The 13423-nt window shown below is 37.5% G+C and overlaps 1 protein-coding gene across 2 annotated transcripts in view; it reads right to left on the reverse strand.

Moving 5' to 3' along the window:
• The window catches only part of svp (COUP transcription factor 2), a 115706-nt gene that overhangs the window by 63115 nt on the left and 39168 nt on the right, over positions 1-13423 (reverse strand). The window contains exon 2 of one of the 2 annotated variants that reach the window (XM_034977287.2): positions 9123-9668. In XM_034977287.2, coding sequence (XP_034833178.1) covers positions 9123-9668 — 546 coding nt within the window. Of the gene's footprint in view, positions 1-8523; positions 9669-13423 lie in introns of those variants that run through there. The other variant, XM_069504204.1, reaches the window with a different exon arrangement.

A 13423-nucleotide genomic window follows, 5' to 3' on the forward strand; every position in this document is an offset into this window, starting at 1 on the left:
AAAATCTTGTTCAAAATACCTACGCGTGTAACCAGAGTCATCAGATAAAACGCGGTTACAAACAAAAACATCTATCCCTGAATCCCTCGCTTTAACGCTTATCTCTATTTTTCATTACTCTACAAAAAACATTAGTTCCATTCTAATTTCAAATCTATTTCTTGACTGGCAAAGTTCAAATCATGAAAGATTAAATTATAGCAACAAAATTGGATAGGTCAGTTAACTTTTCGCAACTGTCATTTGAATTTGATCCTTATTATCAATGAATTCAAAGTTCAGTTTCCTTTACAAATAATTCTGATACATTGTTCATTTGACACGCGTCGCTGAAGGATGGCATTTGCGATCGAGCATTTCAATTTTCGCGATATTTGTTTTTTTTATTAATATGAGACTGTGACCTTAAGGGGATTCGGTACGCATCTGTTGTTCGTGTTTATTGAAATATTGGTTGTCCCTTTTTGTAGGAAATGTGATTGCGGTGACAAAAGAAGTTATGAAGAGATGTTTATGTGGCGTTTTGCAGCGGCCCTTTTGATTATGAATTTTCGTGTTCTAAATTTAAATATTTAGTACCTACTTAGGTGACTTAGATGCAGTTTGAATATGCAATACCAACATAAAGAAAACAAATGCTACATGCTCGAAATGAATATCTTATCAATCTATCGATACTTGATAGAGAAATTAAATATGCATAGGTTATTCTGTTAATTTTATGTCAACAATTGTACGGCTTTTTGTCAAAATATAACAATGTTGTTAAGTAGATACAATGTATAAAATGCCAAAAATGTAGGTACTTGGCTGATTTTGTAAAATGTTTTATTTTTATTCAGAATAAGTAGTAATATAAAATTATTGGGGAGTCATAAATCAATTTTGGAATAAAATAGCAAAATTAATATTATAAAGGTATAGTGTAACCGACATTTCCATCAATTCCAAAAGTTATAGTCATCTTCCTTCATCTTGAGTCTTGACCGTGTTTCACGTACCGATACATGAGAACTACCTATTGTAGAGTTAGCAAAAAACTATATGTACAGGCAGGTAGGTCTATCCAAACTTTTATTTCATAGACTTAAATCCCCATGATAAGACTTAGTATCGGTTGGTATAAGTCCCGCAAATTGCTATTGCGCTGGAAACATGTCTCATTAACATCGAAATGACGTCATTTTTACATCAGTCGAAATAAAAATAATACCATCAGCTCGACACTTCAGTCTAATACTGACGTCACTAAAATGGCGGCCACGCGTATTACCAATTTGCGGGACTTAAAATAATGATGAGACCTAAAACCCCATGATATTTATAAGTACTATTTTATTCACACACTTCATTTTATCATACGAATAGAATATACCTACCTACTTATTAGGTATATAAGGTTTTTTATTCAAATTATTTGAAAAAAAAAATCATTTTTTCATTTTTCACTTTCATTTTCTATGGGTTTATTGTCCCACTTTTAAAAAAAAAAATATTTTCAATGCAATAATTAAGAATCTCCTTTCCTTGAAATTGTCAAAGCTTCCAAGCCAAATCTGCATGGTAGGAGTTAGTCCATCTTTTTTCGTACAAGACGACTTATATTTTTTTTGCCGATTGTACTTCTATCAAAACTCTACCTCCTTAGAACCCAAAATATCGAATTTGCCGCGTCAATGGCCAAACAATTTGTAACACTAGAAAATTCGCCCGAGGCATGTTTCTGAAAGTGAATTTTAATGGAATTTGCAAGTAATCCCACCACAATGCCGGCTGATTGCCGGACACGGACAGACACGGGCGGATTACTATGTTTTATATTTTACAACGCAACAATCAAACGAATTAAGAAATGTAAGTTTTTGTGATACTGAGAAGCAGATTTGTCGGTTGTTATTCGTTTGTTTCAGTATTTTATGAAGAAGTATAGTCTGCTATAACAGGGCTTATTCCACCTTCCTAAATAAAACTTTCTAAATGGTATAGTTATCATCAAACTAGAAAATTTTGCCACTCAATGATACTTTGCCCAAAAAGCAATTTATAAGCAAATTCGCTATGTAATTTTTTTTGATAAATTAACATTTAAACCAAAATTTGTTCGATTTTGATGGCAAAATAAAAATTACATAGCGAATTTGTAAATTGCTTTTTGGGCAAAGTGTCATTGAGTGGCAAAATTTTCTAGTTTGACGATAACTATACCATTTAGAAAGTCTTATTTAGGAAGGTGGAATAAGCCCTTACGAAAAACGTATACCTACGATGAAATGTAATATTTTAACTGATAAAGAGTTTTGAGTTTGTGTCTACTACCTAGTGATTTCGTTGGCCCCAGGTATAACGGCTTTAGAGATCTACATAAACTTCCCAAAAATCCATTCTCCTATCCGCTCTTCCATATTCATACATTCAGTCATTTGGGTTCTGTCAGTCAGAGAATTTACTATCCCTGCTACTAATATAGACTACTTTTTATCCCGGAAAATTAAAGAGTTCCCACGGGATTTTTAACAGACCTAGTCACGGGCAATATCTAGTTTTGCAATATTTCATGTTGCTAGTAAAGTAGAAAATAAAAGTTTCAATACACCGGCTGGCTACACCGGCGTCCGCGGGCGGCCCACAACAGCAAAATAAGGGCCGTGTAATACCGCGATGCTGCATGCATTATGCAGGCCGCGGTACAAGCCATGGACTTGTAGACAACGCCTCTGCATATGAAAAGTCTATATTTAATATTATGAACGCGAAAGTATGTCTGCCTCTCTGTCTGTTTTTTTTGTGGTATCATATCAGTAATCATCAGTAAGTCCTATCACCTGTCTTCATTTTTGCTAGCGTTCTGGTTACCCCCTGTATAGATAATGTGGCCAATTCTCTTGTACACAATCTCTAAATTAAACTAAAATTGCACGTCTAAATCTATTGTTATCCCTTTCATAATGTTGCTTGCGAAAAAGTATAGCACTAGATTTATTCCTGTTAATTTAGTTTAGTTTAGAGATTGTGTACAAGAGAATCGGCCCGATTGGCGCGGAGTTTATGCACACCTAACACCTACGAGCGTGCTTCAAAAAATGGCGAACCGTTGACGCATTTTAAACTGAGTCGTCGAGTTATCTGTCTGTTTCGCTCGCACTTACAGCTCGTAGGTAAGTGCGAGCGAAACAGACAGATAACTCGACGACTCAGTTTAAAATGCGTAGACTATAGTAAGTATTATGCGCAATACGTTACTACTTCGTAACTTGTCCCAAAACCTAACCCCTCGGAACGCAAGGGACCGTCCGACACTTTTTCAAAATCGTGACCGGCCGCGGACTCTCCGTCACGAATATTGTACCGTTAACCGACAGACACACATCCCGCTCACACCTACGCCATGTTCTATAGATTAAAGAGGGATAGATGCACTTTATATGAATCGAGCCTAGAATCGCAAGGTTTTTAGAACGTTATTGCTTTTATTTTGCATGTATGACTTTAATTTTTATTTTGTAGTTAATTATTGTAACGATTGGCAACCCTTAAAGTTTTGTAATACTTATCTAGTATGGAAATTGAAAACTGGTATAGTTTGGGGTGGTAATGGTAATTTTTTTAAGAATGGAAACGAATTTCAATTAATATAGAGACACGATCCTTTCACTGCTTTTTCTAAATCTGCATGTATAGTGTATAGGTACCTATAGTTTTTAGCGTTTAAACTATCGTGAGTGATTTCCATTATATATAATATCTGTCCCGGCTTTACTCACGTGTTTAGTCGACGTTAGCCATTAGCAGTCACATACGCGACGTGTGCGCGAACTGACTCCCTTGAAAAAGGACCCCGGATCGGTTCGAAACTAGTCGGGCTATCGTCGACTAAACACGTGAGTAAAGCCGGGACAGATATTATGTACCTATAGTTCGCGACAGGTCATGATCGCATCGTGGTATGAGGCGGGGGGACGCCCCACACACCCGCACAGCGCCCGCACTATCCCGCACCGGGTGAAATTTGGCAGGTAGGTAGGTCTTATATTCGGGGAAAAATCTGAAAACCGTGAATTTGTGGTTACATCACACACAAAAAATTAAATTGTGGTCATAAACTAATAATTAGTATTTTCCATTTTCGAAGTAACATAACTATATCAAGTGGGGTATCATATGAAAGATCCTCACCTGTACATTCTAAAACAGATTTTTATTTATTTTTATGCATAATAGTTTTTGAATTCTCGTGCAAAATGTCGAAAAAATACGACTGTATTACGGAACCCTCGTTGCGCGAGCCTGACTCGCACTTGGCAGGATTTTTTATTACATTATGTACATACTACTATTTTATGTAACAACTATCTATCATTTCTTTAGCCATTGACTATTTCGGTTAGGTATCTATAAACGTCTCTAACAAATAATATAACATAAGCTGTAGCCTGTATTATACAAAAATAATTAAACGGTAACCACAAATTCACGGTTTTTGGATTTTTCTCCTTACGTGTGCTATTAAGACCTACCAAACTTCATGCCAAATTTCATGATTCTAGGTCAACGGGAAGTAACTTCTAGGTTTCTTGACAGACAGACAGACAACGAATATAAAGGTTCCGTTTTTCCTTTTACGGTACGGAACCCTTAAAACGCCAAAAAATCTTTCTAAATAAAGAGACCTTTCAGTATTTGTCTCATAATAATTTTATAGTGGAGTAAAGAGCTGCCTGAAAACCATGTTAAACCAGGGCAATAGGAGCTTTTCAAAATATGTTCTTTATGAATAAGGTATTATGTATTAGAAATAATAATAGTCAAGTAATAAAATAAATAGGTTCCACGACACTATATTATTAAATTAAAGCCGGCGACACGTTACAAATTGTGTGCGTTTTTGAAAAATTAACGTAAAGTGCCGTGAAAGTGGACACATTAAGTGTCGGGACCACACCGGCTCTAATGATACGTGTAATAAATAATTTATACCATTTATACTTATAAATGGAATAAATTATTTATTTACTACAATATGTTGAGTGTGAAATAGTTCTCTAACAACAAAATTAATTTATTAATTTCACTTCAGTAAGTACCTAATCTGTTTGGTACAGGTTATGAAATCTCATAAATAAAAAGGCATCCTGTTTAGTGTATAATTTAGTCTATCGGGACTCTCAACTTTTGCTTGTACAAAACGTGGCATTTCCAATCTTCATCTATATATATAAAAGGAGAAGGTGACTGACTGACTGACTGACTGACTGACTGATCTATCAACGCACAGCTCAAACTACTGGACGGATCGGGCTGAAATTTGGCATGCAGATAGCTATTATGACGTAGGCATCCGCTAAGAAAGGATTTTTGAAAATTCAACTCCTAAGGGGGTTAAATAGAGGTTTGAAATTTTGTAGTCCACGCGGACGAAGTCGCGAGCATAAGCTAGTTTAAATATATAAAAGGAAAAGCTGACTAACTGACTGACGAGCTAAATTTGTCATGCAGATAATATACCATTATTACATGATGTAGACAACCGCTAAGAAAGGGTTTTTGAAAATTCAACCCCTAAGAGGGTAAAATGAAATGATAACTGTAGCTTTATGATAAGTAGAATAATGAAAATTGCATTATTAAAGATATTAACAAACAATTTATGGCACATTACTGCGCTTTGGAGGAGTTAGTAAAGAAAGTTAGCGGTGGATGGGAACTACGAGTAGGTTTAGTGCTTTTACATATTCATGCTATCCCCTGGCGATACTAGACTTGTGTGTACGTACGACTTTACACAAACTTTATATACAGTACGCGGCAGAAAGTAATGTACATCGGCCTTTAGAATGACAATAGCTTATGCCCACGACTTCATCCACGTGAGCTGCACACATTTGGAACCCCTATTTTACCCCTTTAGGGATAGAATTTTCAAAAATCCGCGTCGTAGGGGGGGGCATTGACCCGAGTTTTGCACGCTTTACCTACATTGCGAGTTAGAAAAATACTAAATCACTAAAACTACAAAATAAGGCAAATGGTTATTGGTATTGGATTATGTTTAGGTACTGGTAGTATAACAATAACGCTAAGTTCTTCCTAGCGTTCTGGTTACACCCTGTATGAAGTTAGGTTAGTTAGATGTGTAGACGTCGCTCGGTCCTAACTTCAGCTTGCTGGGATGTTATTGGCATTATTGAACACCTTGCGACGACGCGACGGGAGAAAAATTACAGTTTTTTTTTAATTAACTAGAAATAATATCATCATCGTCTCGGCCTATTGCCGGCTTGCTGGCCCACTACTGAGCACACACAGTGTTACACAGTTAGGCCACAGTCCACCACGGGATTATTAAAAATCCACGCGAATGTAGTTGCAGGCATCCTCTAGGAGTCTAGTGACTAGTCAGCTAATAAAATATTAAGCTTGTGGCGGCATGATAATGCTGCCCCTTTTCGCTGTGGTCGGTAGAGCGGTTGTGCTCTGTGTACCCAGCGAAAAGGGCATTTCAGAGGGTGTAAGTCTGCAGACACAGACCACACACAGACTCTAGGTCACGGCCTGTCAAGATTCAATAATAAGATCACTTATGTTACGATCTGTTAACTTATAATAATATAAAAACTTTGTGAGTGCAATAAAAATACAATTCCACCGAACATTGTTTCTGTGTGTACGATCCTCGCCTCACCCAGCCGGACGAAGCACAGACCTCCATCAACCAGCGTACAAGCTCATTATTGAATGAATATTCTATATAGATTTAGTATACTAAAATTCAGAGATAAGCTTCATAATAGGCAGGGATGAGTCAGTGTCTGGCGAGAGGAACTATGTGCATCCCTCAATCACTGCACTCACAACTTTGGCGTATACGTACCGCCTTCACTGCCAATCGGGTGGACCACGAATACTAAAGACCTACCCTTTTTATTGAGAAAATAGCTGTTTTACGCTATGAACTATTAATGTACTAACGTTCGTCATACGCGACTATGTCCGCGTGAATAAAGGTTTTTAAAAAATCCCTTTAGATAATTCCCCAATTCTTCCTTAATGGTAAGGTAAACCACGTGAGCATATCCTTAGTCTTTTATATTTACCTACATCATATAAAATGATTGATTAATATCTGCCTTGTAAGCAGATATGCTAAATCTCTTGATTCATAGACATATTGAAATGAAATGAAATTTTTCTCTGTGTTCTAAGTTGACCTTATATCAGTGAGCAATTATTGTGTGTGTATTGGTTTGTTTGTGCTGTACGTTGATATGTCAATCGGCGAGTTTCTTTTTTAAAGGTTTTAATAAATAAAGATAATATAGATAGTTAAATAGATAGTTAACGTAAATTGCATGAAAAAATAAATAAGTAGCTAAGATATTTTAAGAAAACATATTACCTATGTACTTGACATTAGTGATGTTATTCTATTAGAAAAAATGATAGATGATAATAGTCATATACTTATAATAATAGTAATTAATAATGATAACTAGAAACAAAACGAAAAATTAAATGTGACTTTAATAGAAAAATGTGCTCTCAAACCGGGACAAATCCCAGTTTTGGAAGCTTGCGTCAGGACATGGGTCCAACACGTAGAGGCTTCGTGAGAGAGTTTATCTAATTACTGAGATGGATACATCTATTGGATATTATCTATCAGTACCTAATATATGAATTACCCTTTCAATATTTTTTTGTAAGAGCAACCAATACATTTCATTTTTTCATGAAAAATTTTTACACAAGCGGTCCGGTTTTTTAATTTTTTTTCAATTAGGTACGACTTGTATTTATTACGACATGGTGTCGAAGTGAGAAGTGCTTTAAGAGTGGAATAGATATATGTAGTTATAAAAACAGTGCAATAATGCAGATTGAGTATAATAAAATACTGGTGCTAACTGCCAAGTCCACACTATTAGCGGTCAGAGCGAGTGGCGAAAGTATGACGTGGTCGGAAACGGGTCCGCTAGCGCGATAATCGCGACGAAGTGACGTATTTATGTGGAACTGAGAACTTACATGTGGCATGTATGGCTACGGTCATGGAAAACAATACAATATAATAACTTCGGTTTACTTATTACACTAAAAACATCTAAATTAATAAATCGAAACCATTGGGGTTGGATCCGTCAATTAGATATTATTATTTTCGAGTATTAACTACATCTACCAATTAACAACTTACCTAATTCATAAACACAAAATTATATATTTTTTATATTTTTTTAATGATAATGGGGAGTATTTTTTAGAATAAAGGAATGAAACAAAATTTTCAAAGAGAACAATTTCGCGCGTGTATTAATTAATTTAAATAAATAAATAAAGTTACGTACATATTTACATGAAATAAATTAATGCTTAACTATAAAACGGTACGCGCGACGACGCCCGCCTAACAAACGAATACTAAATCTAACTAATAAATAATCAATAAATATTTGTTTCTTATTGACAAATTTACACAATGTACATAACGTATCACAAAATAATTTGATATCATCGAGATTCGAGAACAATAAGTCGCAGACTCCCCATTCAACCGCGCACCGTGCCGAGGAGCGAGAGTTATTATCCCCACATACATTCAAAACGAGCAACATTCAACAATAAGTGAACATTGCAACGGTACCGCATATAGTGCATATATACCCGTACACCGAAAACCGATCAAGCGCCAAGTGAAAATTCATTCATAACCCGACACCTCAATTTCATCCCTGCAACATATATCGCTTGGAATCAACCCCCCTGATCTGTCTTAAAGACTTTTCCGTGTGCCCCTTCGTAGAGTTTAAAAGATGACGTGCAAGCTTCGGGAGCACGTGGGCTGCTCGTATAATTTGGTGGAAGACGCGAAGGGGATAAGAAACTACCGTAAGACAGAGAGGAGTTGACGCCAAGAGATGTGTCCAAAGTTGAGTAGTACCCAGAGGAAGCTGCGGACGGAGGCGGCGGTGCTGGCGGCTGCGGAACTCTACTCGCCTCAGCGTACGCATCCAAGTGCGTCCGAACCAAAGTCACTAATTCGTTATAGTCAGTGATAGCTGCACCAGCACCGGCGACCCTGTACAGCAGCAGCCTCGCCTCCCCGAATAAACTGTCCAAAATTTTACCTGACGTGAACAGCACGATGGCCTTCAGACAGGAGTACTCGGCGGAGTCCACGTGGAGAGCTTTTAGCTTCTCCACCTGCTCCTGGAAGATTCGTATGTGGTCCATGAACGCCACCACGCGGTCCGCAGCCATGGGGGATGCGTGGAGACCGGCGGCAGCGAGTAAGGGAGCCACGTGGAGGGGCATTGAACACTGGGACGCGTTGAGGACGAATAATTCGGACCAGACTAGTCTTAGCAACGCGACCTGGTCCGTCACTTGGAGTTCGGGAAAGAAGGGTATATTCCTCGCCCATTCGACGGCGGAGAAGAGTAATCTCGCTGCTAGTTCACAAATATTGTCTATGCCCATGACATTCGTGGGCTGGACGCATGGACCGTACCTCGAGGTGGGGTACGGCTCTGCTCTAAGTAGGAGGGAGATGTAGGAGGAGAGGTAGGGGTGGCCGTTGAGGCCGGTGGCTGGGTCGCCGTTCGCGAGGGAGAACTGCCCCGGAAGGGCCAAGCCGGCAGGCTGCGATGGAGGCACTCGGCCTCTTTGAACAGCTGGAACAAAAGAAAACTGAAGTTTAGTACAGGAAAACTTGACAATATGGTCCAGCTGCATGACAGGCGGTTAACGTTACACTTTGCCTCGTCAAGTCAGTACCTATGTATTTGTCGACTTTGGACCAAAATTGAGCCGTTTAGAGGTATGTATTTAAATACTAAACTTTAACGCTAACCGTAACGTAAGTTTAGCCGCTTGGCATGCAGCTGGAACTAAGCTGTATTAAATTAAATCTAATGTATCCTAAATTAGCTTTAGATAGTCATGGAAAATTGCAAAATTGAAACCTCTTGTTGCTCGATCGAGGAACTGCATCAGAAAATAACTTCATTCATTCTGCTGAGTTAAGAAAATAATAATATTACGCAGAATGAATAAAAGGGTATTATCCTGTCGTCCTAGATATGTGGTAGAAAATGGATTACTAAGTTAACTCGTTAGTAACTATTTTACAGTAAGTAGGTACGCGGCAGAAAATAATGTAGGTACATCGACCTTTAGAATGAGATTTCGGCTTTGTAGAGCATTGTCTCTGTCACTCATACCTATATTATAACGTTTTGTCGGTCTCAACGACAGAGACAATGCTCTACAAACCGCTATCTCTTTCTAAAGGTCGATGTACATTATTTTCTGTCGCGTACTGTAACAAATAGCTATGTAGCGCCTTTACATATTTCTGCTAATTGCAAAAATATAAACTACAAAACTTCTTTAGGTATAGACACTTCAAAACTGACAGAGTTTCATACAAACTTCAAACCCCTATTTCACCTTAGGGGTTGAATTTTCAAAAATCCTTTCTTAGCGGATGCCTAGGTCATAATAGCTATCTGCATGCAAAATTTCAGCCCGATCGGTCCAGTAGTTTGAGCTGTGCGTTGATAGATCAGTCAGTCAGTCAGTCAGTCAGTCACCTTTTCCTTTTATATATTTAGATAAGAATAGTACTATTATTTTCCCATGTTTAGTCGGTATTGTGAAGTGATCATGCCGAATTAAAAATATTTTTAGAAAAAAAATGTCAAGCGCGTGAAGTATTTGAGTCGAGCACGTTTTTTGGCGGGACGGAGCGCGCCGAATGCAAGCGCACGCGCGCGCTCGCTTTTGACGGATTACAAAAGAAAAAACCGGCCAAGTGCGAGTCAGGCTCGCGCAACGAGGGTTCCGTACTACAGTCGTATTTTTTCGACATTTTGCGCGATAGTTCAAAAACTATGATGCATAAAAATAAATATAAATCTGTTTCAGAATGCACAGGTGAAGACTTTTCATATGATATCCCACTTGATATAGTTATCTTGCTTCGAAATTTGAAAATACTAATTATTAGCTAGTTCATGACCACAATTTTTTTTTGTGTGATGTAACCACAAATTCACGGTTTTCAGATTTTTCCCCTTATGTCTGCTATAAGACCTACCTACCTGCTATTGCCTTCATGATTCTAGGTCAACGGGAAGTACCCTGTAGGTTTCTTGACAGACAGACAGACAAACAACAAAGTGATCCTAGTATAAGGGTTCCGTTTTTCCTTTTGAGTTACGGAACCCTAAAAAGATAAGAAAACAGACGCAGCAGGTTGTTTTTTATCGAAACTTTTTGTTTTGTTGCCACATTACCGATGTTCATTATCAAATGCGGATCGGTATTTACTATTTACAAGATTGTTTTTTCTTACATTTGAGTAGGTAACCTTATAATTCGTTAGTTTTTCTTAGAGGTTAAACATTTATTGTAAGGTTAATAAAATCTATAATATGCCACTGTTCTTGTGATTTGATAAGATTTTAAATTCAAAAATCAAAATGTACCATTTTGTACGTTAGTAGAAGTTCAAGGTTTGATGTATTCTTTTCACGATCTTCCAAACGCAATGGTAATTGGTAAGTAATGCCATGGTGTTAAGATCAAGAGTAAGATTCAAGGTTCGATTCTCAGCAGGGGTAAGTAATTTGGGAATTTATAATTTCTAATTTGTCTTTGCTCTGGTCTGACTTGACTTTAACTGCCAGACGCGAGCCTATTGTTTAAATTGGTAGCGTGCACTAGAGTATTTAAATCTAAAATTCATGTTCCGACCCTTTTTAGCAATATTAAAAAGAAAAAGATGCAGATACCTACTCTAAATTCAGTTTAGAGAAAGATAACAGAATCGGCACCATTGTCATGTTATTATTAATTACCCCATCCAAATTAACTTATTTTCATATTTAGACTGCATCATCGCTTACTAGGTAGATGAGATCGCACTTCGCAGTCAATGGGCTAACATTTCATCGAATAAAATTTGATAACAAAATACATCTTAAATTAATATGTACCTACTACATAATAATTGTTATAGATATTTATATAACAATAATTACTCTACGCTCACTCGTATTAATACAATAAACAATGAGGTGTTCGAGATAATACTCTGACCATAATCTGATCAAACTCTAAACAATGCTTTGACTATGCTCGATCATCGAATTTAGATTCCTTTCTCGTCCCTCTACGTAAATATAAGATGGTCTGCGCGGAATATTAACTCTTTCAAAGTCAAAGTCAAAGTCAAAGCCAAAGTCAAATAATTTATTTAAAATAGGTACTTAATAAATTACATTTTTTGATGGTCGGTTATTGGATTTGTAAGATGAGAATATGGTGGTGATAATTTTTACGCGAATTTAAAACTAAAGCTACGAGGGTTCCAAACGCGCCCAGGTCTGAGAAGAGCCCACAACAAACTCAGCTGGGTATTATTTTTACTATCACCACTGCTATCATAAAGCTGTTAAGCAACTCATTCCCAAGCTTTCTTATCATTTAAATAATCACCATCAATTATTTTTGCTTAGTTAAAGTTTTATTTTATACCTACTAGATGGCACCCGCTTCTTAGTCAGGTGTATATTTAAAAATCCCGCGAGATCTGTTAAATTTTCCGGAAAAAATGATAGCCTTTGTCACCAAATCTTTAAATATTTTCATGCAAATCGCATGAATCAGTTTCTCAGTTGCGTCGTGATTGAAGGACAAACTAATTGACTACCATGTTCACCAAATGGGAATTGGTGGACTTGACACATTTCTGAGAAAATTATGGAGAACTTTCAGGCATGCATGTTTTCTCACGATGTTTTCCTTCACCGTTAAATCAAGTGATATTTAATTGCTTAAATCATAAATCCGAAAAGTTAGAGGTGCGTGCCCGGGATCGAACCCCAGACCCCCCGAAAAGAAGTTAACTTCTTAACTACATACTAAGCCATCGCCGCTTTATGCGCCGCATATTCTATACCTATAAAGCTTACTAATTCGACTAGTGTCAGTGTCAAAATCTACGTATCTCTTTTACTCTTTTTGTAGCCCGTGCGTATGACGCGCGGTCCATTCTTTTATGATCTAATGTATGGGGTCTATGTAGCTATAGCTGGAAAATTCTCATAATTTTAAAAAATTCTACGTCATTCACTCTCTCTCCTACGTCGTTGTCATCTCTTTTACTCTTTTCTTAGTCCAAGATTTCGACGCGCGATCCATTCGGCGGAGATGTATCCGTCGATATCATAATGGCTCGCTATTAGGCGAGGTGTCGACGCACCGTGGGAGTGCGGCGCCCTAGTTCGCTCTAAACCGACTAATCATGCCCGCAATTACTCTAATTCAGACGGAATTATCTATGTAACAGGTTAGGCTGGGCGCGGACTGCATACTATTTAGACGCGTCTACAACCTGTGCGCGATTAGCGCGTATTTAAGT

This window comes from Maniola hyperantus, chromosome 17, assembly GCF_902806685.2.
Source record: "Maniola hyperantus chromosome 17, iAphHyp1.2, whole genome shotgun sequence".
Taxonomy (NCBI): domain Eukaryota; kingdom Metazoa; phylum Arthropoda; class Insecta; order Lepidoptera; family Nymphalidae; genus Maniola; species Maniola hyperantus.